Source organism: Sphaeramia orbicularis, chromosome 19 (genome assembly GCF_902148855.1).
Source record: "Sphaeramia orbicularis chromosome 19, fSphaOr1.1, whole genome shotgun sequence".
Classification (NCBI taxonomy): domain Eukaryota; kingdom Metazoa; phylum Chordata; class Actinopteri; order Kurtiformes; family Apogonidae; genus Sphaeramia; species Sphaeramia orbicularis.
In genome coordinates this window covers 50789469-50814505 of record NC_043975.1, presented here as the reverse complement: position 1 = coordinate 50814505, position 25037 = coordinate 50789469, and the positions used below count along the sequence as shown (strand labels likewise).

The 25037-nt window shown below is 35.6% G+C and overlaps 1 protein-coding gene across 1 annotated transcript in view; it reads right to left on the bottom strand.

Annotated features, from left to right (window-relative positions):
• LOC115439487 (zinc transporter ZIP11-like) overlaps positions 1 to 23335 on the bottom strand; it is an 84851-nt gene extending 61516 nt beyond the window's left edge. Inside the window, exons 1-3 of the mRNA XM_030163301.1 lie at positions 23282 to 23335; positions 18595 to 18714; positions 16740 to 16778 (exon numbers count right to left, since the gene is read on the bottom strand). Coding sequence (XP_030019161.1) covers positions 16740 to 16778; positions 18595 to 18702 — 147 coding nt within the window. The 5' untranslated portion in view covers positions 18703 to 18714; positions 23282 to 23335. The remainder of the gene's footprint in view (positions 1 to 16739; positions 16779 to 18594; positions 18715 to 23281) is intronic.
• Positions 23336 to 25037: the final 1702 nt, after the last annotated feature.

Genomic DNA, 25037 nt, shown 5'->3' with positions numbered 1-25037 from the left:
CTTCTCAAAAAACTTTCCTCTTCTTCGTGGTATTTGTCCAGTATGGTTAATTCAGAGCGGCGCCCCCTGGTGGATTAACTGACAAACGCTCATTCCAACACATTAAATGTCAGTAGCAGCACTTTGTTCCAGTCAGACTAATGACAACGACAATAAAGCACATTTACAAAAGGAACTAACAACTAAATAGTTTAGATGAAAATGTTGACTTAAGTTAATTTTTTATGATTTTTTTTGTATGAAACTGAAGCCAGATTGAACAGATTTTTAAGCTCAAAATGCACCAGAATGCAGGAAAAATTCATTTTTACAGAAATTTCTTGGGGGAGCTATGCTCGTCACCACGGTCCACTACACACCGCGCTGCAGGGACCCAGACTGGACCCAGACTGGACCCAGACTGGACCCAGACTGGATCCAGACTGGACCCAGACTGCCTGTGGCTTTTTGTGGCTCCACTCATTTCTACTAATGTAGCCACAGTGGCTGGATCTTTCATTTTCCTAGCGCAAGCACAGCATTCAGCCCAATTTAATCTACAGTGGGCTGAACCAGTAAGATAACAGCATGATAACCAATAAATAATGACAACTCCAAATTGTTTTAGTGCAAAAAATTACATTCATTTACACCAATATTTACATTTACAAACTATCCAAACAAAAAGGAAGTGAAAAACCTGAAAAAAATTTAATTTGTTTAGAAATATAAGTACAATTTTATCAATAATATGCCTCAACTTGTCATTTATATTTATATATATATGCATTACAGATCAGATCTACAAAGGCACAAAACATTTAATAACAGGCAGAATATTGTTAAAATTGCACTGAATTTTCTTTAGACATTTCAGGTTGTTCATATTTGTTCAGGTTATTCACATTTTATTGTTAAAAGACAGTTTCTTAATGTAAACATTTTCATAATTTAATGTTTTTTACATTAAATCAAAGAGAAAAAAATTGGTGTTGTCATTACTTATAGGTTATTATGATATTATTTTTCAGTTTGATGCCCTAACTTGTACTCTGCAAATTCATCCTGCGGGCCAGATTGGAATCTTTGGCGGGCCGGTTTTGGCCCCCAGGCCGCATGTTTGACACCTGTGCTGTAAATAGTGAAGATGAGTGATTTTGTCAGTTTATGACCTTATAACAGTTGTTTTATTGCATGTGTTTACTTTTTTAGCAAGTGTCTGCTCTGATGTTTTCTGGCAAGAGGAGGGAGACTGTTGTCACGGCAACTGACGAGGAGGTAGATGATGATCTCCAATAACAGACTAAGGTCGAAATGTTGAATTTCAGAGTATTTCAATGAGTGCCTGATAAAGGGTTAAGCTGGCTAAGGCATCTGTTGATAAATATGATAGTGCCAGGATGACATTCACTTGCAACAGTTTGTTCTGATGTTGCGGCTCGTCTGAGGTTCTTACACTGAGGCTGTGCAGCCAGTGAAAACACGTTTTATTTGTATGTCATTTGTAGGAAACAGCTGGAGTGGCCGTCATAAACTGTAGCCAGTAGAATTATTGCTGACACCCTAGGAAAGAAAAACTGACTTTTATTTGAAAAGTTCTGGATTATAAATTAAACAAACACTAAACTGGCTCCAAGAGTCATCCGTTAACGTCATTTGTTGTAACTGTTTTCTCTCACATTACTGTCCTGCGTGACTAACAGCGTCACTACCTGAAACAAGCCAGAGAGGAGGGAACGGATGATAAGGACTGAAGTCTGTTGGTGTGAGTCTTTCACGGATGAAAGACGGTGTGTTTGGGTGGAGGGAATGATGGTGTCCTTCTGCTCTGTTCAACTGTGCATGACATGCGTGTCCATCTGGGTCTAGAACTGCACTGTACAAAAAATCTGTAATTTAACAGAATTTTCACTGTTTATTGGACAGATTTTTCCTGTATTTTTAAGATACAGGAAATTATCAATGACTTGACAAAAATAGACTTATTTTACATGACAAATGGAAAATAACATGAAAAAAATCGGACCAATGGTCCTGTATCTTACCGACCAAATTCAAAGCTTTGAGAAATGTATCCAGATCCATTTATTCTCCCCCAGTTCTGTGTATTTTTTTCTATTACAGAAATAGTCCATGTTTTGCTCATATTCCAATCAGATCTGTAAAAAATTCAAATTCACACTTGATATCATTGATACTGATTTATTGGATCAATCCACTTCCTATCTGTTATAATGGGAACATTTTTCAAAGTGGCACCAAATCCAGAATCAGATCCGGATCCAAATAATTTCAGTCCCTTGTGTTGACATCATCATACAGAAGCTGTAGACCAAGTCTGAAGTCAATCACAACTGGAGTTTCAGAGAAGAAGATGACTGAAATGTTTTCCCCATAAGAGCCCATGTTAAATTTTGCGTCAGTTCCAGATCCAGAAGAAGATCCTGATCAGCATGTGGACATTATGTTTGGCTCATCTCCCCATCAGGGCTGGACTGGAGACATTTACACTGGAGATCATTTAGATTGACTGAGTTATTGCATCCATCCACTTCCTATCTCTGATAATGGGGACATTTTTCAAGGTGGCACCAAATCCAGAATCAGATCCAGATCCAAATAATTTCACTAACTTTTGTTGACATCATCATAAAGAAGCTGTATACCAAGTCTGAAGTCAATCGTAATTGTAGTTTCGGAGAAGAAGATGATTGAAAATTTTGTAACGGACGACAGACAACGACAATAGCTAACAGCCTGTCGACTCAGTAAGCTAAAAACTGTAACTGTGAATAACCATAAAATTTCAGTTTTTTAAAAGAAATTTTTTTCTTTTTTTCACAGAAAAATACAGTTCAAATACATTTGCAAATGTATCATAATTTCACAAATATTTATTTTCTATTTACGAGATTACACTGTTAATTTAAAAGTTAATAATGTAAAAAAAATAAATAAATAAAATAAGATAAAATTACTGACAATTAACGGTAAAAGAAGTATTTGTTCTGTCAGTTGAACCGGACTTGTTTGTTAATTGACAAATATCTTGTGTAATTAAAGGTTTCACAACAAAAATGTTGAATAAATGTATTTTTGTGAATGTATAACATGTATAAGCACTGATAAACTGTCCAAATACAGTTTTTATCAGTGGATTGGACAACTGAGTCTCATTGAAAATTATTTATACATATATATATATATATATATATATATATATATATATATATATATATATATATATATATATACATATATATATATACATATATAGGTATTTGGATTGTTTTAATACATGTAAATATTCTTTATTAAACCTTAAAAAGTAAAAAAAAAAACATGCAAAATCTCATGTAAAGTTAGAGCAAAAAACTGTATTTTAATAATGGAAAATAACTGTATTTTTATGAGATGGCTATTTTCCGTTATTTTACAGTATTTTTTCGGCACCCCTGCTGCCAGAACAATACCATTCTTTTACTTTTTTTTTTTTCTTCTTTTTTTTTACAGTGTGTGTGTTGCATGTGTTGGATTCAGGGCATGAAATTAATAAGCGGACGGCAGATGTACGGCGAGGAAACCCATGGCATCTGACTCACATGAGATGCAAACAGCATGACACATGCAGGTCATGAAACACCCACCTAATCTTACACACACACACACACACACACACACACACACACACACACACCCTGTTGTTTTTTAGACTGGACAGTAGCATGCAGGACCTGAGCATGGATGTCCTGCAGGGAAACATGCATTCGGTGGTAAAGGATCAGCATGTTGGTGTATAAATGCACTGCAGGAATCACAGGTGACAAATCAACTGTGCATTAAACAAAAAGAAAAGTTTTCAGGATAAATCAGTATATAATGTAGGGATGTAACGACATGAAAATTTCACATCACGGTTATTGTGACCAAAATTATCACGGTTATCATTATTATCACGGTATTGTTGAAAAAGGTGGTCTTCCCTCTCCGGGTCAGTGGGAAGTCTTTGCCCCAAGTGGAGGAGTTTAAGTATCTGGGTCTGGTTCATGAGTGAGGGAAGGATGGAGCGTGAGATTGACAGACAGACTGGTGCAGCGTCTGCAGTGATGCAGTCGCTGTACCGGTCGGTTGTGGTTCAGAAGGAGCTGAGCTGAGAGGCGAAGCTCTCGATTTACCGGTCAGTCTACGTTCCTACCCTCACCTATGGTCATGAGCTTTGGGTCATGACCGAAAGGACAAGATCCCGGATACAAGCGATCGAAATGAGTTTCCTCCGCAGGGTGGCTGGGCGCACCCTTAGGGATAGGGGGAGGAGCTCAGTCACCAGGGAGGAGCTCAGAGTAGAGCCGCTGCTCCTCCACATCCAGAGGGGCCAGCTGAGGTGGCTCGGGCATCTGTTTCGGATGCCTCCTGGACGCCTCCCTGGGGAGGTGTTCCGGGCATGTCCCACCAGGAGGAGACCTCGGGGAAGACCCAGGACACGTTGGAGAGACTATGTCTGTGGGCTGGCCTGGGAACGCCTCGGGGTCCCCCCGGAAGAGCTGGAAGAGGAGTCTGGGGAGAGGGAAGTCTGGGCGTCCCTGCTTAGACTGTTACCCGCGCGACCCCGCCCCGGAAGAAGCGGAAGATAACGGATGGATGGATGGATGGATGGATGGATGGATGGATGGATGGTATTGTTGAAACTGTGCTCAAAATGTTCAAAAAATACTGATACACACACTGAAATAATTTAACCAAGTTGTATTTAAAAAAATAAATAAATAAATAAAATAAGAGGCACAATGTACTTTCTGTTGGCAGAAACATTCAACTATTAACATGTAAACATCAAACATGCACATGCGCTTTAAAGATGGAACCTTATGGCCATTGTTTAACTATTTTCCAGATCAAGTTTGAGTTGTTTAAGTTTCTTTTTCATAGATAGATAGATAGATAGATAGACTCTCTCTTTCTCTCTCTCTTTCAAAATGTGGTAATCAAACATGGTTATCATGATAATTAGAATTTAAATGGTAATACTAACCGTCAGGAATTTTACCGCGGTTTATCATTATACCAGTAATCGTTACATCCCTAATATAATGAACCAAAACTGTGTACAATGTGTATTTCTGCAGCCTTTTAAACCTGCATCAGTACAAGAGGGTGTTCTTCCATGTCCTGTGTTCTTACATGTTTCTGTCATGTATTTTTACTTTTATTTTGAACCATAATGAGTCTAAACTTGCATGAAATGTAGTAACCAAAGGAAAAATAGTGTTTGTGGCACTTGAGCATACATTTCTGAATTTACAAGACTAACCTGAGAATGTACTGTAAAATTTGTCTCGGTGGAGATTTCAGAATTTATGAGGTGAACTGAACGAACCACAAATAGTCCAATAGGAGCAGCAGCAGAAACAGGCCTTTAGAGTACTGTTAAATTACACCAAAACACAGAACACACTCTGGACAGCTTTTACACACTAGTCCTTCACACACTAAAAATGAATGCAGAGATAAAAGTATCAAACACTGCAATAATTGTAAACATATTTCCTGCTTTGCACTACATTTGCAATTCTGCAACACACCATCTCCTACCTTTGTCAGAATTGTTTTAACCATCAAAACGAAAAGAACACAAAATGTAAAAAGTCAACAGACATCCTAAGAGTCTCAGAAACACACAGTAGCTAAAATCATCTATTTAGTCAGAACTTCAGAAGCATCTAGGAGTTAAGAGGAAGAGGAAAATGACCCTGAACAGAACAAAGAAGGGAATGAGGCAATAGAAACCTGTAAATCAGGGTGTCTGCTCTTTATCCAAATAAAAATTCCAGACTTTTTCATAACTGCTCTTTTTCCCACAGACCTTGACTTTATGTACTTTGATACTTGCGTGGCTACTTTTTGGGTTGAGATTGTACCTGCTGTGTGTGGCAGAAGTTCATTTTAATAAATGTATGAATGAATGAATGCATAATTCACAGTAAATTATGTTTTACTGACAGAAACATCTTCAAAACATATGAAAATCACAAAAGTGCATGGATATCACACAATCAACTTTCATCAGAATCATTCCAATACCAACCAGTTCATGAAATCAGATCAAGTTTTTTTTTTAACATAAGTTACAAATAAATAAAGAAACAAGAAAAAAAGTTAATGTATATGTATGTATGTAAGTATAGATAGATAGATAGATAGATAGATAGATAGATAGATAGATAGATAGATAGATAGATAGATAGATAGATAGATAGATAGATAGATAGATAGATAGATAGATAGATAGATAGATAGATAGATAGATAGATACATAGATAGATAGATAGATACATACATAGATACATAGATACATACATGTGTGTGGCCTCATGGTACAAAATGAACATAGTAGATTTTTTTTTTTAAACATAGAAAAAAATAGAATAGAATAGAATACAATAGAATAGAATAGAATAGAATAGAATAGAATAGAATAGAATAGAACTATAAACAGCAGGGGTTTGAGGAGACAATAAATCGGGGATGTGAGACTCATTTTGGTCCAGGTGCCACATTTAGCACAGTTTGACCTCAAGTGGGCCAGACCAGTAAAATAATTACATAACCTATAAACCAGTGTCGGCTGCTGGTCTTTCAGACAGGGGAAGCTCATTGTCGGCTTACATCAAAAAAAAATTGTCAAGTTATTGAAACATAAATTGGTCCCTCCGTTCCTTTTTCAGAAAATGCTCAGTGTCCTTATCGTACACAGCAGGCGTCTTTTCCAGGACTGGACCAGTGTCCTCTGAATGTCCAGCAGAGCTGGTCTGCTCAGACGGCCTTGGCCCAGTGCATTGTGGGTGTCAGACTTCAGCCTTTTTAAACTACAGATGCTCCTTTCACTGCGACCTAGCCGACAGTTTGATTGATTCAACTATCTACAAAACGATATTAAACTGAACAAGAAATGATTAAATTATGGAACTGAAACAAGAAGACACTGAAATTATGTTAAATTGAAACAAGGAAGTCCAATGAGTGTGTTTTATTTACAGTGCAAGAAATAAACGAGTAATTTCGTTGTGGTTTCTGTCTCGATTTCACAGCAGAATGTGTGACGGTAATAAACTGAATGGTGTCAGTGAAGGAGCAGATCTCAAAATAGCTGTCAATCAAACGGGATTCAGCCTTTCAACTGATCCTCCAATCAGCACGTGGGATTCTGGCATTTGTCGCACCTCGTAAATATTTTCATAGTGTAATGTTATTTTTTTCCACTTACATTTTTTTCACATAATTTTTCCACAAGAAAATCTGTAGTTGTCATTATTTATAAGGTTATTATGTTATTATTTTACTTGAGATCACACTGGTCTGTATGTGGAACCTGAACTAAAATTATTTTGACAACCTTGACTGTTAATATATTCAGTGTTCTTTTTGCACTTTCATCCCACGGGCCAGATTGGAAACTTTGGTGGGCTGGATTTGGCCCACAGGTGTTGGACACTCCTGCAATCAATATAAAATAAAGGTGCAACTATGAAGTATAGAGTCACGTGTAAGAAAGACATTACTAACCATGATCAGGTCAGGAGTCACGTACAGCAGTAAAATCATCATCAGTGTTTAAATGATGTAATTCAGTTACAGACCAGTGAGTCAAACACAAGTCCTAAATATAGGAGAGGACATGTTACTGAGTGCAAATGAAAACAGACTGTAGAAAACTCCTGATCAACAGTATCCACTAGAGATGCACTAAACTCATCTTAGACAAAAACACGTGATATCACTGCACAAATATTTAAAAACAGGTTACATCATCCAGTGTTTGAGCAACCTTATAATAACATGTGCTGCAAATATTTACTGAGGGACGTTCATGTCCGACAGTATTAGAAATACATATTTATCCTCTGGAGGATCCCTGTCAAGTGGGATGTGGGGGTTTCTGGATGGATGGACCAGCAGGTTTGCAAAGAGGAGGAAACAGCTTTTAGAATATGCATCTCAGATGGTGTTTTTGTATGTGTGTGTGTGTGTGTGGGGGGGGGGGGGTGTCAGCTCTAACTATAAACTATATTCTGACATTAGTCATTATTGTTTTGTATCCCAGACCCCTGTTAGAAAAGAAAGAAACACCTACATTCAATGGGCTCCATACTTCAGTCCATTTGTGTATGAGTTAGACAGTTTAAAAATGAGGATAACAATTTTTAAACAGGCCTTGTTGCTGCTGCTCACCCTCAGAACAGATTAAATCCTCTGCATCTGCTTCATCCACAGTTAAAACCAGTGTTCTTTATCTGACTGTTTGTACCAGTCTGGAGCAAGGTTATTAACGAAAACTAACAAAATAACGAAAACTAGAATTGTAAAAACATTTCTGTTAACTGAAATAAATAAAAACTATAATTAAAAGAAAAAAAACGATAACTGAAACTGTATTGTGTGTTTATAAAACTAACTAAAACGGATAAAAATTATGGATAAAATTCCCTTCGTTTTCGTCTTTGTCAATGTCGGACTGACATAAAATCAATTTATTTCTCTCAAGCAATTTTAGCTGCTGGCACCATATGATATTTAAGGGTCCATCACTGGTGGTTTCCAGTCGTCTTCTGGTCCCCACTCTACCTGGAAACATGGAGACTAAAGTTGGGAGACAGCAGCAGAGTCCTGTCTGGGATTTATTTGAATACGACCACAGAGAAGAAGAGAAAAGAGACCACTGAACTACAACTAAACTAAAACTAAGCATTTAGAAAAAAACAAAAACTAATAAAAACTAGCAAACCTGCTCTGAAAACTAATTAAAACTAACTGAATTAGAGAAAAAAAAAAGTCAAAACTAAATAAAATTTAACTATAATGAAAAATCCAGAACTATTTGAACCTTGGTCTGGAGTCCTGTTTCCATTGTTGTGTGGACAGAAATGAAAATGAGGGTCCTGTGGACACAGTTCTTTTTAAAATGAAGAAAGACAAGATCTGTTTAAAAAAAAAATTTAAAAAAATTAGTTTGGATGGGGCACAACTAATTGTACAACAAAAAGTATCAAATCAGTTCAGTGTCTCCAGTCTGTCCAGAGTAATCAAATAAATCACTAAAGAACATCTGGCACTGTTTATTTCTGTTCTGTTCAGATTTTTCCTCCATGGGTGAATTTGCTTTCCAAACAAAACAATAAAGGATGTGTCCAGATAAAACAGATGTCTGGGGGGCTGTTGGACATGTCACATTCACTGTAAACACAAGTGATACATAAAGTATCCCAAAACATCTCAACAATGTACACATTTATAGTAAACAGAACACAGGGGGTTCATGGGAATGGGGGGGGTGTGGGTGGACTCTGCCAGATTTAGTCAGAACGACATCTGGACATGACCTTACAGTGGCAGCACTTCGCCTCTCCCACATGGTGTCAAAAACATGAACATAAACTGTATACTATGAACTGAACTGGAGCTAAAGCACAGAAATAATACAACAAGAACACTTCTATTTCTGCTCAGACACTAGAAAGACACAGGTCATCTACAGGGTCCAAGTCCATAAATCTATATCTAAGATGCAGCCAAGAGTATGAACACTGAGCTATCTTATTATTAAAATCGATTATAATGTGAACTTATTATGCCGACTGAAGGCTGCAAAATTAGACAAGCTCGGACAGTTTCTGTTAACTACTGGCATTTATCAAAAATACATTTATGAAAGATAAGCAAGTTATACACAGGCAAAAGTTCAAGCACATGCCTCAGACTATACACTGTAAGCCCGGATACGTAGAGTTTACTCCAAAAATTTGAGGCAAGTGATTGCACTTAAATGATTTGAGTAATGATCGACTCATCAATTGGTTTAAGTAGGTTCAACTTTAATGCTAAAAGTATTGAACTTAAACTATTAAGTAGAAAACACTAAAAGATGAGTTATTTGTACTTTAAATCTGTTGTAAAATCAACCCCACTGTCCAACCATTCAACTCAGCATTTTAGCTTACACTGACTCATTTTCTCAATTGCAGCCAGATTAATTTATCATTGATTAAACAACTTTTTTTTAAGATAATCAAACTCAAAATCCTATTCCTGACCAAAATAGTTATGAAATTATTCAACTTTGTATATTGAAGCATGAATGGATGTTAACTCAATGTCATTTGCCAGTGCAGGAAGTCCTTTTAATTTGACAAGACATTAAGATTTCCACTGTACAATAACAGTCTTAGATGAACAGTAAATCCATAGTTCTTCCTGTGGCTCTGACTCCTGGTGCAGCTGTACAAAAATACAAAAACAAACACAAAAAGGCCAATAAACACTGACACACACACATTAAATCCAAATGAACACTAACACCACAACCCCGCTGAACCCCTGCACATTTTCAACAACATGCCCAATATCCACAATGCAATCCGAAGATAAAAAGGTGCACTGTAAGCCCAGAATTTGTATTTACTAAAATGCTTTAATTACAATGCACTTAAATGATTTAAGTTTTATGATGGTCATGACTAAAACTGAGTGATTTAATTCCATTCAACTTAAACTTTTTCGTACTTTCAACTATGTCTACAAATCAGTAGAATATACTGAACATTTTATAGTAACATCATAAAACTGAAATCATTTAAGTGCATTGTAATTAAAGCATTTTAGTAAATACAAATTCCGGGCATACAGTGTAGAGTTCTCTCACTCTCTCACATATCCTCACTGTTGAGCGGAAATCTCTTACGAGGCATGTCCAAAACAGTTATTTTTCAGGAAACTGGAACGTCGATGTATATTCTAAATAACTGAATGGAGTTAAGAGATGTTGTCACAAGCCGCTTGCAACACTTTTCACTGATTAACATTTCTCAAACCATCAGGCCAACGTGAAGACTGAACGTTTTATGACAAAAAAAGGCCAAAAATGGACACACAGTATGGTAAATAATGAGAGCACTCCCCTGTCAATTACAGTGGCCCCTCCTTTAATTATACAAAACTTATTGGCTTAATGCAAAATAAACAGGTGAGTTATATCGGCTAATATTCGCTTAGAGGTCTTATTTGTGTCTGTGTTCATATTAAATCAGTCTCAGTGAATCCAAAGGAACTTTGTGTTGGTAAATGACAGTTGTTCAAATGGACAGGATTTCAGTTCTGTTCAACATGTTGATGCTCATATGAACTATGTTTTCAGCTCAAAAATGTCCAATTTCAGCACAATTAATGCTATATTTTCATGTCACAAATGGACAAGTTCTATTTGAACTGAATTGAGATGAAAAACAAATATTGTGTTCTTTTAGATTCCCCAGTTTTTCTTCCCAGATTCTGCTTATGTCCCACCAAAACATACATGAAGAATGTCACACGACACTGTTTAAATCAACGGTTTTCTAATAAGAAGCATTTTTATACAGAAAGAACAATTCTAGATTGTTCTTTCCTCTTTAGTCTGATGCTAAACTATCCAATAAATAATAGTGCTCCTAGTTTTTGCACAGGGATCATTAGTGTAAACGCTGACATGGCTGCAGAGCATCAGTATGATGGGATCCACAACAACCATGTCACATCCGTCCACTGACACATTTAGTGTTTTTGTGTCAGCTGGGATTGTTTTAGATCCACAATACCAACATTTATGAAGAAGAGCAGAATTACTAATAGGAAGTCTAGAAGTTTATTCCTAACAAAGTACTGGTACTGACCAGAGCATCATGGGTAATGTCATGTCCGTCCACCAGTTATTTATGCTCTTTCTAATGCTATTTTAGGATTGTGTTCTAATTTATTTTCTTCTATTCTGTGTTATTATTTTACATTCCATGCTATATTCTGTTCTAAACTGAATTTACTCATTTCAATGACGGGCATTCCGGAGTCAAGAACAACCAAAGCATGATCATCTTTAGATTGGACCTGGACTGTGGGAGGTTCTGCTTCTGGTTCGCAGGGAAATGGCAGCATAGTGATTAAGCTCCCAACCAAGAGCAAGAAATATACCCCATAAGCCGAGAAATTATAAGTGCCTTGGGTTGATTTAAATTTGTAGGAAAGGGGAAAAGATGGCACCGAAGACGAAAAAATAAAATACGAATTCAGGAACAGCTAGAGACACCAAAGTATCGCACTGCGAAGTAGCTGATGCTTGCTCCATGGAGGGGCAAGAAGAGGCTATCGAGGACGAGCCAGTGACCATGGCAACGATTCTAAAAGAACTGCAGGAATACACAAAAGAACTGTTTTTTTTTTTTTTTTGTCAGTATTTGTCTCTGTATTTGTTCTTCGATTACCGTTTAGTATTAACTTCGTATCTGTTTACCCGTCTGATGTATGTTTGTCCCTTGGCTGTTATTGTAAAGTGTCTTTGAGTACTTAGAAAAGTGCTATATAAAACCAATGTATTATTATTATTATTATTATTATTATTATTATTATTATTGTTATTATTAACTTAGGGGGGAACTTGAAAAGACCAATTCAAGAATAGACAACGTGGAGGAAAGAATTGTGGAGAAAGAGGATAAGCTACAAGGCATGGAGGAGATGCTAACGGAAATGCTAAATATACAAGAGAAGCTTCAGATGAAAATTTCGGATCAAGAAAGCCGCTCAAGAAGAGAAAATGTGAGAATTTATGGCATTCCTGAGGGAGCAGAAGGCAGTCCGAAGACAATGATCACATTTATTGAGAAGCTGTTCAGAGAAAACCTTGGTATCCCCGCATCGAAAGACATGCAGATAGAGAGAGCTCACCAGGCGCTCGCTCCACAACCCCCACCCGCTGCACAACCAAGATCTATCCTGGTTAAATTTCGGAGCTACAGAATGAAAGAAGAAGTAATTTGCCTGGCATGGCAAAAGAAAGGGTTTATGCTGGGCAACAATAAGATCAGTTTGGACCGTGATAATGCTCCAGACATGTTATACAAACACAAAGAATATGCAGAGGCTCGACGTGTCCTGAAGGACTTGGACTGTGGGGTGACTACAAGGGTCCCCCCTGGGGGTCTAAGGTCATGGTGGGCTCATTAGGGGTCAGTAAGTCAGTTATGTGACCAGGTGCCAGACAGACGCAGATTTGTTTTAACAGGCATCAGTAAAATCTAAAAATCGATTTTAAAACAAACCAGAAGCCAGTAAAGCGGTAAAGGGGTCATGTGACGTGGTCTGGTAAATGGTCTGTGTTTTGGACCAGCTGGAGCCCACAGACTGATTCTTGACTTAAACCAGAGGGGAGCAAGCTCCAGCAGTCGAATCTAGAGGAGATGAGCGTGTGGATGACTTTTCAAGGTCAGAATGCGGTATCATAGACTGGATTTTACAAATGGATCCGAAAAAAGGACTGGACATGCGGGGGTCCAACGAGATTTTGGTGTCAAAGATAATGCCAAGAGTGGACTGAGTGGACCAAGGTAATTATGGATGAAACTGATGGATCATTTAATTAGCAACAGCAGTGAAAATGAAACTAACCACAGAAACAACACAGAAGTCTGCATCATGATGCATCTTTAACAGATTTCCACAGCACTGGTCCTGGGTTCAGGCTACAGGTCATGGACTGTCTGCACACTTTTATGGGGTAAGGTTGCTGTCAAAATATTTATGTGCATAAGATAAAAATGCATGAATATTAGTCTGTAGTTGTGCGAAAAACAAATATTTGTAAACTTTTAAATGAGTTCAGTCGTAAATAAATGCATTGTGTGTATTTTATGTCAGAATAGGAATGAAAAAGTTTTGACAACAAGAATTACAAACACAAAATGCAACTTTATGATTGTGGTTTCTCCATTACGAATATAAATTCACCAACGTGGCTCTACTGTCGAAAATATGTCACCACTTCACAGGCATTATTTATCAAGCAGAGGATGCTTGGATTCCACAGATAGCGCAAGAGTTCAGGTTCCTTCTCTACGGTCAGAACAATGTACAAATGATTCAGTTTGGCCTGATTTCGTTCTCTGACTTCATCAGCCATCTTGCACAGGGATCCTGCCGTGGAAAGGGAACCTGAACTCATGTGCTATCTGTGGAATCAATGTATCTTCTGATTAATAAATAACGCCTGTGAAGTGGTGATGTATTTTTGACACTAGTCATGTGGGTGAATTCGTATTCGTAATGAAGAAAGCACAACTGTAAAGTTGAATTTCATGTTTGTAATTCTTGTGGTCAAAACTTTTTCATTCCTATTCTCAGATAAAATACACACAATACATTTTATGTACAATTGAACTCATTCAAGAGTTTACAAATATTTATTTTTTGCACAGTTATATTTATTTTTGCACAACTATAGGCTAATGTGCAGGCATATCTTTCTTATGCACAGGAATATTTTGACAGCTTCCTTAGCCCATAACACTTTATCATGTTCTCGGTCCTCCATCTGGATCTGCAGACAAGATGTCTACAGCCCAAGGTTCAAACACACATTTTGCATAAAATATTTTTGTCTCCTTTTGGAATTTGCACATGTGCTACCCATAACTAAGATCATATCAACTTCCTACATTGTGAAGTTCATTCAAAATCAGATTCCTCAGTTGATTGTATTGATCAACCTCTGCCCTCACAAGCTTGTTCCAATAAATACTTCCTGCACATGATATAAACAGAATCTTCCTCTGTTTACAGAGTCTAACCCTGCTCACCCACTGAAAGGTGCCACTATAACAAGATAATGAACATTATTAACCCTCTGGTATCCCATCCACCAAAGCCCTTACTAAGCACCTAGTGTGCCTTTTTAGCACACTTGTGGAATAATGTCAAAAAAAAAATTCATGCAGTTTGTTTTTAATTCTTTTACACTTTTTTTCTATTTCATCAACTTGAGCCGTAAATAAAAATACCAAATACTCAATAATTGTCATGTTTTTTAACCCTTTAAATGCTGTGTTTGTAATGGAAACAAACCAAAAAACAAAGAAAAAAATTATTTTTTTCAATATACTCCATAAAAAGTGGATCACATATTATTTGATTTTTTCATCCTGGCATATGTCAGTGATTAATTCCAACACTGGTTAATCTGCATTATTATTTTTGGCACTAGGTCAAATGTTCAAAAATACTAGCATCTGTCACCAAGTGTGCGTAAAATGCACACCTATAAATCAAACTATTAAGTATTATATATTGATTTATTTTTCTGCTCTAATTTGATTTTATTTTTGTAAATCCAGGTCAGCCCTAATCATACAGATCAAATGTTAGAAATAGTGCGTTTTATGCACACTTGACAGACAGATGCTAGTCTGGTCATTTTCTTTTGTTTACAATGTGCACATCTGAGTTGGGGGACAGAATTTTAAAGATCATACACAAATGAACAACTTTTGAATTCTAACCTTATTTAAATTGTGAAAATACTATGAAGTTTTTTAAAACGAAGTGTAAAGTGTGCCTAAAAGGCGCACCTGGATACCGGAGGGTTACATGAACTGTCAGTAATTAGAATGTTACGGCAGATATAATACTAGTATACAGACATTTATTTGTGAGTGTCTGAAAAACACATTGCAATCTCATTTCATTTTTGAAGACAATACAAATAGGCTTTGTGGTTAATATCCAGAGTCCGGTCTACAGATTATCTTCCTTTTCTCTCAACATATTAAAAACTGTCAGATCTTCACGACACAGACTGATTTTACTGGTTTAAAGAGCTTGAAAAGTAATTTCACTATCTTAACAGGTTTCAGACTTCACACATTTTAGATTAGCTACTGATTTCCATCTGAGGTACTTGATGAATATCATCCCTGACCTGCAACCCCCCACAGGAAATAGAAAAAAAAGAACTTCCAGAGCCTGCATGTGGGGGTGTACTTTGTATAGCAGAATGATACCTTCCTTTGACATGATAATACTGATAATCCTTCACATGTATTTCTGACATTTATAGAAAAATGTGGCACATTCAAGTGTCAGGGAATGTGTCTGGAAGAAAGCTCTGCCTTTACCAGCATAATTATAGCATAATTACCTAAGTCATCCACAAATGGACAAAAGTATGAGGACACGTTGAATTCAGGTGTTTCTTTTCTAACAGGGGTCTGGGATTCAGTTCAGTTCAATGCAATTTTATTTGTAGAGCCCTATATCACAACAAGGTTGCCTCACAGGGCTTTACAGAATTAGTTGGATATGACAACAAACAACAGTCAAATAAACGGGATACAAAACAATAATGACAAATGTCATAATATAGATTTATATTGGGATAAATATTATATTGATTATTAATATTGATGTTTCTATGTCAAATCCTCATGAACAGGACATCTTACAGCTGTAGACATGATATTTATGTCCATATAGTTTATAAACATCAATATTTCCTCAAAGTTTAATGTTAGATTTTTCTTCCTCAGTGAGATGTGAAGAAAACAGATGGTTAGCTGTGGTAGAAAATTATTATTTACAGTCGGAACAGGAAAAATATTTTAGAAATGTAGAGGTAGAACATTCCAAATCATAATAATGTATAAAAAAAAAAAAAATCAAGTCAAAACCATTTCAGAGGCATTTTGGAAGCAAAGATAATTTAAACCAAACTAACCAATGCAATATTTATCCCAGTATAAACCTATATTATGACATTTGTCATGATTGTTTTGTGTCCCAGACCCCTGTTAGAAAAGAAACACCTGAATTCAACAGGTCCACAGACTTATGTCCATTTGTGTATGAGTTAGACAATTATACTATGAGGATAACGACATGTGGTTCCGATCACAGGAAATCAGACTCACCCCGGCTGCGAAACCCAGACTGCCATCCAGGATGCTTTTCTAAAAAGGGACACACAAGAACAAATCAAATCAATACCCTCCAGTCCAAACACTGGAGTGTCTAAGGCAGGGCGCTCACACTCCTGTTCTTTCAGGTTCCACATTCAGCTCGATTTGATCTGCACTGGGCCGGACCAGTCAAATAAGAACAGAGTAACTTATAAATAATGATAACTCCAAATTGTTGTCTTTGTTTTAGTGCAAAAAAACCCCATTAAATTATGAAAATAACCTGAAAAAACTGAAATTTAAATAAAAAACAAGAAAATTTTGTGCAATTTTAACAATATTCTTCCTTCACTTCTCATTAGTCCATGTGCATTCTGGATCAGATCTACAAAGACACTAACACTGAGGAACAGGAAGAAAAGAGTTCAAACTGGACTGAATTTAATACAGACATTTCAGGTTGGGCACATTTGTTCAGGTTTCATGTTTTATTGTTACAGGACAGGTTATAAATGGAAATATGATGTTTAGTAAGACGGACCCCTCATTAAAGACAAATTCATTATAGAGAAATTAAAGCCAATCTGCTAACCCTGACCCTTTTTTTATAATTATTATTATTATTTTTAGTTTTTTTTTTTGTTAGGGGTGGGGTTCTGTTGGAACATGGGTGGGAAGTGGGGGGTGGGGACTGTTCTTGTTCGTATTAATTCATGTCTGAAACACAATTTTGTAGAGTCCCTGCATAAGTACCAATAAAAAAGAAAAACAATAAATGTAAATATTTGCATAATTTAATGTTATGTTTTGCACTAAAACAAAGACACAAATTTGAAGTTGTCATTATTTTCTTCTGGTGGGTTCTGTTGGGTTTCTGTAAATTGTCTTAGAGTCTGGTTTTGACCAACTCTATGTATAAAGTGTCATGAGATAACTTTTTTTGTGATCTGGCGCTATATAAATAAAATTTGACTGATTGATTGATTGATTGATTAATTGATTTGATTGGTTTTCCCCTGTAAGTCGCTTTGGAAAAAAGTATCTGCCATAAATGTAACTGTAAATGTAAATTATTTATAGGCATAGTGTAGGATTTTTTTTTTTTTCACATCAAACCAAGAAGAAAATATGGAGTCATTATACTCTGTAGGTTATTATGCTATTATTTGACTGTAGATCATATTAGTCTGTATGTGGAACCTGAATTAAAATAAATCTGACAGCCTTGACTGTGGAATTTTATCACTGTGCTACTTCATCACACTGGCCGGATTGGAACCTTTGGAGGGACGCATTCGGCCCCCGGGACGCATGTTTGACACCCCTGGTCTAAGGCAAGGGTGTTCAATCCTGGTGTTGGAGAGTCACTGTCCTGCATGTTTTAGATGTGTCCCTCTTCCAACACACCTGATTCAAATGATCAGCCTATCATCCAGCTCTGCAGAAGCCTGAGAACGCCGGTCAGGTGGACTGGAAGAGGAAACATGTAAAACATGCAGGACAGTGGCTCTGCAGGACCAGGGTTGGCCACCCCTGATCTAAGGCTTTAGCAGAGCTCAAACTGTTGACTTTAACTGGCAAAAACACAACATGTCCCAAGAGTCACAGGTTCAAAGATAACAGAAGAGCACAGTCTACGAGCAAAGCCCGTCTGTCGATAGTGAGCTTTCATCTCCAACACTGGAACGTGCTCTTAGCTCACAGCAACACACGACCTCAAAGAAGACATCAGAAAACAGATCAAATTGAAATAAGTCATATATGAGCCCATAAATAATCCAGATTGTCTCTCAACTCTGATTTAGTGTTTTTTACTTGAGGCTGTGCTTTAATATGATTAGAATGTACAAGTGTGTTCATTTCATACCTGCCGGCTGGAGAAGACAAAGACCAGGGCAGCTCCTGCAGCGGTCAGAGCCCAGGTGAACAGGGTCCCCAGCAGGGCCTGGGTCATGGGGCTGTAGCCGTCCAGCATGGTGCCACCAGTCTGGAACAAACCACTACACAGTTATCCACAGGTGGCTTCACGTTCAAGCACAACAAGTATCATTCCTGCCTTTACAGAAAAACTAGAACCAAATGAAAACTGAAGTGACGAATAACTGAAAGCAATTTGTTTCACTATTAAACTGTCATTTCACATACTGTTAGTAGGGCTGTAAGAAAATATCAGTTCTGCAATATATCGCAGAATATATTTCATTTCACAATACTGTGTCGATATTAAAAAGTACTGTATTGATATATTTGGTACTAATTAAAATGCAGATATTGTGGAGGTTCATTTTTGTTTTTTTGTTTTTACTTTATGTTTATATTTTATTTATTCTTACTTAACACTCTTTTATTAAATAATGTTCGTTCCTTTGTTTGGATTGAACTCAAATCCTGTTCTGATGTTAGTTGTGAACTAATAGAATCTGAACATTTGGACAGGATCTGAAACTGGAATGTCTGTAAAACAGAATTTCAGTTTGAACACAGTTTGAACATTTTGTGAAAGAACATTAGATCCTGTTGGGATCAAATACAAATGTGTTTAGAATTTGTGCAGATTTCTGCTGTAATTCAATTCTTCAAGGAAATAATCTTTTTTTTTTTTTTAAAAAAAAGCCTTTTTAACAGTATCATGATATATCGTATCATGATCCTAGTATTGTGATTTGTATCGTATCGCCACCTTCTTGCCAATACACAGCCCTAATCGTTTAATCGTTAGCCTCATATCATAATTACCTAACTCAGGGATGTCAAATTCATTTTCTTTCATGGGTCACATTCAACCCAATTTGATCTCCAGTGGACCAGACAAGTAAAATACTAACATAATAACCTATGAATAATTTAAAATCCAATTTTTTTCTCTCTGTTTGAGTGCAAAAAACCCCCAACAACATTATATTATGAAAATATTTGCATTTCCAAATTTTCCGAACAAAAAAGGTGTGAATAACCTGAAAAAACTCAAATTTCTTAAGGAAAATTAAGTGCAATTTTAACAATATTCTTCCTCAACTTACCATTTATACATGTGCAATATGAAACAGATCTACAAAGGCACAAAACATTTAGTAACAGGCAGAATAGTGTTAAAATTGCACTTAAGTTTCTTCAGATATTTCAGGTTGTTCATATTTGTTCAGGTTATTGTAAATAATTTCATAATTGAATGTTATTTTTCCACTAAGACACAGGTGTCAAACATGTGGCCCGTGGGCCAAAACCGGCCCATCAAAGGGTCCAATCAGGCCCACAGGATGAATTTGTGAAATGCACAAATTACACTGAAGGTGTTAATCGTTGTAGTTCAGGTTCCACATTCACACCAATATGATCTCCAGTGGGTCAGACCAATAAAATACTATCATAATATCCTAGAAATAATGAAAACTGCACATTTTTTCTTTATTTTTTTGCAAAAAAAAAAAGTGAAATTACATGAAAATATTCACATTTAAAAACTATACTTTTACAAAAAATGTGAATAACCTAAACAAATATGAACAAACTGAAATGTCTTAAGAAAAGTGAGCGCAATTCTAACAGTATTAGGCCTCAGTTGATCATTTACACGTGTGCATTGCAACTTAAATTACAATTACAAACACACAAAACATTTAGTAACAGGCAGAATATTGGTAAAATTGCACACACTTTTCTTAAGACATTTCAGTTTGTTCATATTTGTTCAGGTTATTCACATTTTTTGTAAAAGTATAGTTTGTAAATGTGAATATTTTCATGTAAGTTTACTTTTTTTTACACAAAAATAAAGAAAAACCTTGCAGTTTTCATTATTTCTGGGATATTGTGATAGTATTGTACTGGTCTGACCCACTGGAGATCATATTGGTCTGAATGTGGAACCTGAACTACAACAACACAACATTTCAGGATGTTTGTGTTATTCAGGAAACTCTGTCGATGTAAACATTTTCATAATGTAATTGTAGATTTTCACTGTTATTATTTCACTGGTCCAGCCAATTAGAGATCATAATAGTCTGAATGTGGCCCCAGAACTAAAATGAGTTTGACACCCCTGCACTAAGACAGAGAGAAAAAATTAGAGTTGCCTTTATTTATAGGCGTAATGTTTTTGGGTTTCTTCTCACATTAAACCAAGTATAACATTTGGATTCATTATTTATCGGTTATTATGCAGTTATTTTCCTTGACATCACATTAGTCTGTATGTGGAATCTGAACTAAAACCAGATCAACACCCTTGACTGTTAATTTCTTCAGTGTAATTTTTGCACTTTGCAAATTCATGCCACAGGCCAGAGTGGGACCTTTGGCGAGCAAGATTTGGCCTGTGAGCTGCATGTTTGACACCCGTGACCTAACTCATCCATTATATGGACAAAAGTCTGTGGACACGTTCAGTTCAGGTGTTTCTTTTCTAAGAGGGGTCTGGGATACAAAACAATAAAGACAAGTGTCAAAATATAGTTTTATATTGGGATAAATATCATTTCATTGGTTAGTTTGGTTTGAATAGTTATCTTTGTTTCCAAAATGCCTCAGAGAGGGATTTCACTTAATTTCTTTCAACATTAATTTTCTCTTTTTTTTAATCCATGACTATGATTTTAAACGTTCTACCTCTAAATTTCTAAAATATTTTTCATGCTCTGACTGTAAAAAATAATTTTCCACCAAAACTAACCATCTACTTTCTTCACATCTCACTGAGGAAGAAAAATTTCCCATTAAACCCTACGTAAATATTGATATTTATAAACTAAATGGACAAAAATATTGGGACACATCATGTCTACAGCTGTAAGATGTCCTGTTCATGAGGATTAGACATAGAAACATCAGCATTAATAATCAATATGATGTTTATCCCAATACAGAACAATATCTAATCTAAGCCATTATTCTTATATGTGGAGTCAAATACTTCTCAACACTGGAAACAAAACTGGAAACAGAATAACCACAGCCCTCATCTCTAATATTTCTTGTAATCACAAGTCACACCCACTGTCTTAGTTTCAGCACACAAGTGAGCAGATAAACCTCAAATCCTGTTTGTTCAGGGTTTTAATGTCTTGAATGTTTAACTTTGTGTCGTAAAACCTGATGGGACAGACTTTATGTTTGCATTCATGCTTTTTCATTTAGATACAATGAAGTGAAGGTGACTTAAAGCTATGCAAGATTCACATTTTGTCATTAGTTGTGCAAAAAAGTCAGTGGTACACAGTAGGAATGGAACAATTACTGGTATAATGATAAATGGCAGTAAAATTGCAGACGGTTAGTATTACCATTTAAATTCTAATTATCATGATAACTGTGTTTGATTACTGCACTTTTAAGGGAAAAAATGCCTATGTAAAGATCTGCTTTTATGTCAAATATTTGAGTATAGTTTTAATTCATTACAATTTTAATTTTCTATACCTAATATTTGGAACCAATATTCACTTTTAAAGTCTTTGAAAAGGTTTGTTAAGGATCTGTGTGTTATTTATGGAATAAATTATATACATTTTTCAAATGAGATTTTATATATTTTTTGTGTTTTTTTTGTCCTTTTATGTTTTTACAGTAGGTTAAAGTGAAAAAATAATAGACAGATAAGATAGATGAAGTTGTGCTGAAAAAACAGATCCCAAACATGGGGATAGTAAACATTTGTTTATATAGTATATAAAGGCCAAATCAAAAGGACTGAAAAACAGACAGAATAGACTCAGATCACTAAGGGTTAATATCTGAACTGCAACAGAAGGGACATGGTGCCTATTATTTTATTTGTTTTGTTGTTGTTGTTGTTGTTGTTTTCTTCAAAATACAACTTGGTTAAATTATTTCAGTGTGTGTATTAGTACTTTCTGAACATTTTGAGCACAATTTCAATAATACCACGATAATAATGATAACTGTGATAATTTTGGTCACAATAACTGTGATATGAAATTTTCATATCATTACATCCCTTGTACACAATGACATTTGCATTTATTATGGTCTACACATTGTAAAGCAGCTTTTACGAACAACATTCTCATGCAAAACATGCATGTACACTGTAGAGACTGAGTGCAACATCCAAATAACATATTCATGAGAACATCAGTTCAGCAGTACATTTTAAAGACATGTCATGGGAGTGTGTAACCTACCCAACAGCAGCGATGAAAGCTGCTTTTAGAATATATAAAATGCTAACAGCTTCAAATGGCAGCCTAAATATTACTGACAGATACTGATAAACATGTAAGATTAAATGGATTTTATATGTTGCCTGTAAATAAAAACTGAGCAATGTTCACTCCAGTGCACTGGCACTGACCTACATAAAAACATATTCATACACATGTACATTATGCAGTGAAGTAGCTGACGTGACTCACCTGGAAATGAGAACTAACCGGCTAAACTAAGATTCCTACTCGTATTATATATATTTTTTTTAAAATACCGTTATGTTTCGCTCACACTTCCTGTTTTTTATTGTCTACCAGCATGCACTCACTGGTACAGTTCTCTGTCATTCTAGGTTTATATTTTCAGTCTTATCCAGGTTTACTTACTTTTTTCCTGTGGCACCACGACTCTGCTCTATTTACTTCCTACTTCCTGGTACATGTGCCTATGACGTAAAAATCCCCGCCCATTCTGGAAGCTGGTTGGTGATTCAACAGATTTGCTGCGAATGGGAGGGGCTGTTCTGTTCACGTGTGACAGCTGCACTGTGGAGACTATAGTCTGGACATAAGGGAAAAAGAAACCTTTAGCAGTATCTGGACACAATTACAAGAGTAAAACATTTTATATATATATATATATATATATATATATATATATATATATATATATATATATATATATATATATATATATATATACATTTATAGATATATATATATAGATATATCTATATCTATATCTATCTATCTATATCTATATATATATATATATATACATTTATAGATATATATATATATAGATATATCTATATCTATATCTATATATATCTATATCTATATATATATCTATATATATATCTATATATATATATATATATATATATATATATATATATATATATATTCGGTCAATGTTTACTGAAAGAGAAGGAGGCTACAATCTAAAGGGAGAGCTAGATTAAAAAAAAAAAAACATAAAGTAAGAACAACAATGAAAAGTATGTGCAGAACAAGCAGTGGAATAATCCAGAACAGGAGATAAAGGAAAGTACAAACATAAATGTATTTAAAAAGAGGTCTAGAGAACTGTTTCTAAACAGGTCTATGGAACATGAAGGATACAAACAGTACTGTCTCAAAGACCAGTCGTGGTTTCTTGGAATTAAGACAGAGTAATTTGAATTTCAGAGATTTTCATATGTGTGAGTGGATTAAAGTGAGGGCAGATGAGAAGTTTACATCAACTGGGACTGTGGGTGTGAAATTATGGGATGGACTTTATGATGCATTTAAGTTATCCACTCCTTTGGCCAAGTTTAAAAAAAAAGAGTACTTTAAGTTTAAATTATTCAGAAATATTGAACTGAGATGGTAGATGTGTTTTTGTTGTTGACTTTTTTTTTTTTTTTTTTTATTCTGGTGTGAATGCTCAATGCTGTTCACATTTAACTTGATGTCAGCAGTAATAAGTTTTTGCTTCTAGCCTGTTCCTTTTTTGGTTTTTACATTTATTATGATTGATGTGCTGAGTACAATGAGTGATGTAAAACCGAAAATAAATTCATTCATTCATTCATTCATTCATTCATATATATATATATATATATATATATATATATATATATATATATATATATATATATATATATATCTGTGTGTGTGTGTGTGTATATATGGTCACTCCAGTGGACAGTTCTTCTCCAGCTGTTCTCTTGTATATTCATGGGTTTGGTTGTTTTAGTTCCATATCAGCCAACACAGTGGACACTAATGCACCATCCCATACACTGACATTCAGACCGTTACTGTAACTGTGCTGTTCTAGATAAACCTGATCTGCACTGACATGTTTGAGTGTAAAAAAAAAATTGCTAATTGTTATTCGACTGTAATTAACAGGGTTTTTTTTTTTCCCTTTTTATCCTCCTTTTTACTCCTTTCTACCAAAATCATCTGCTGATACACTACCAGTCAAAAGTTTGGCCTCACCTGGTTTTCTTTATTTTCATGACAATTTACATTATAGATTGTCACTGAAGGCATCAAAACTATGAAAGAACACAAATGGAATTATGTAGTATAAAAAAAAGTGACATCACTCAAAGAATGTTTTATGTTGTAGATTCTTCAAAATAGCCAC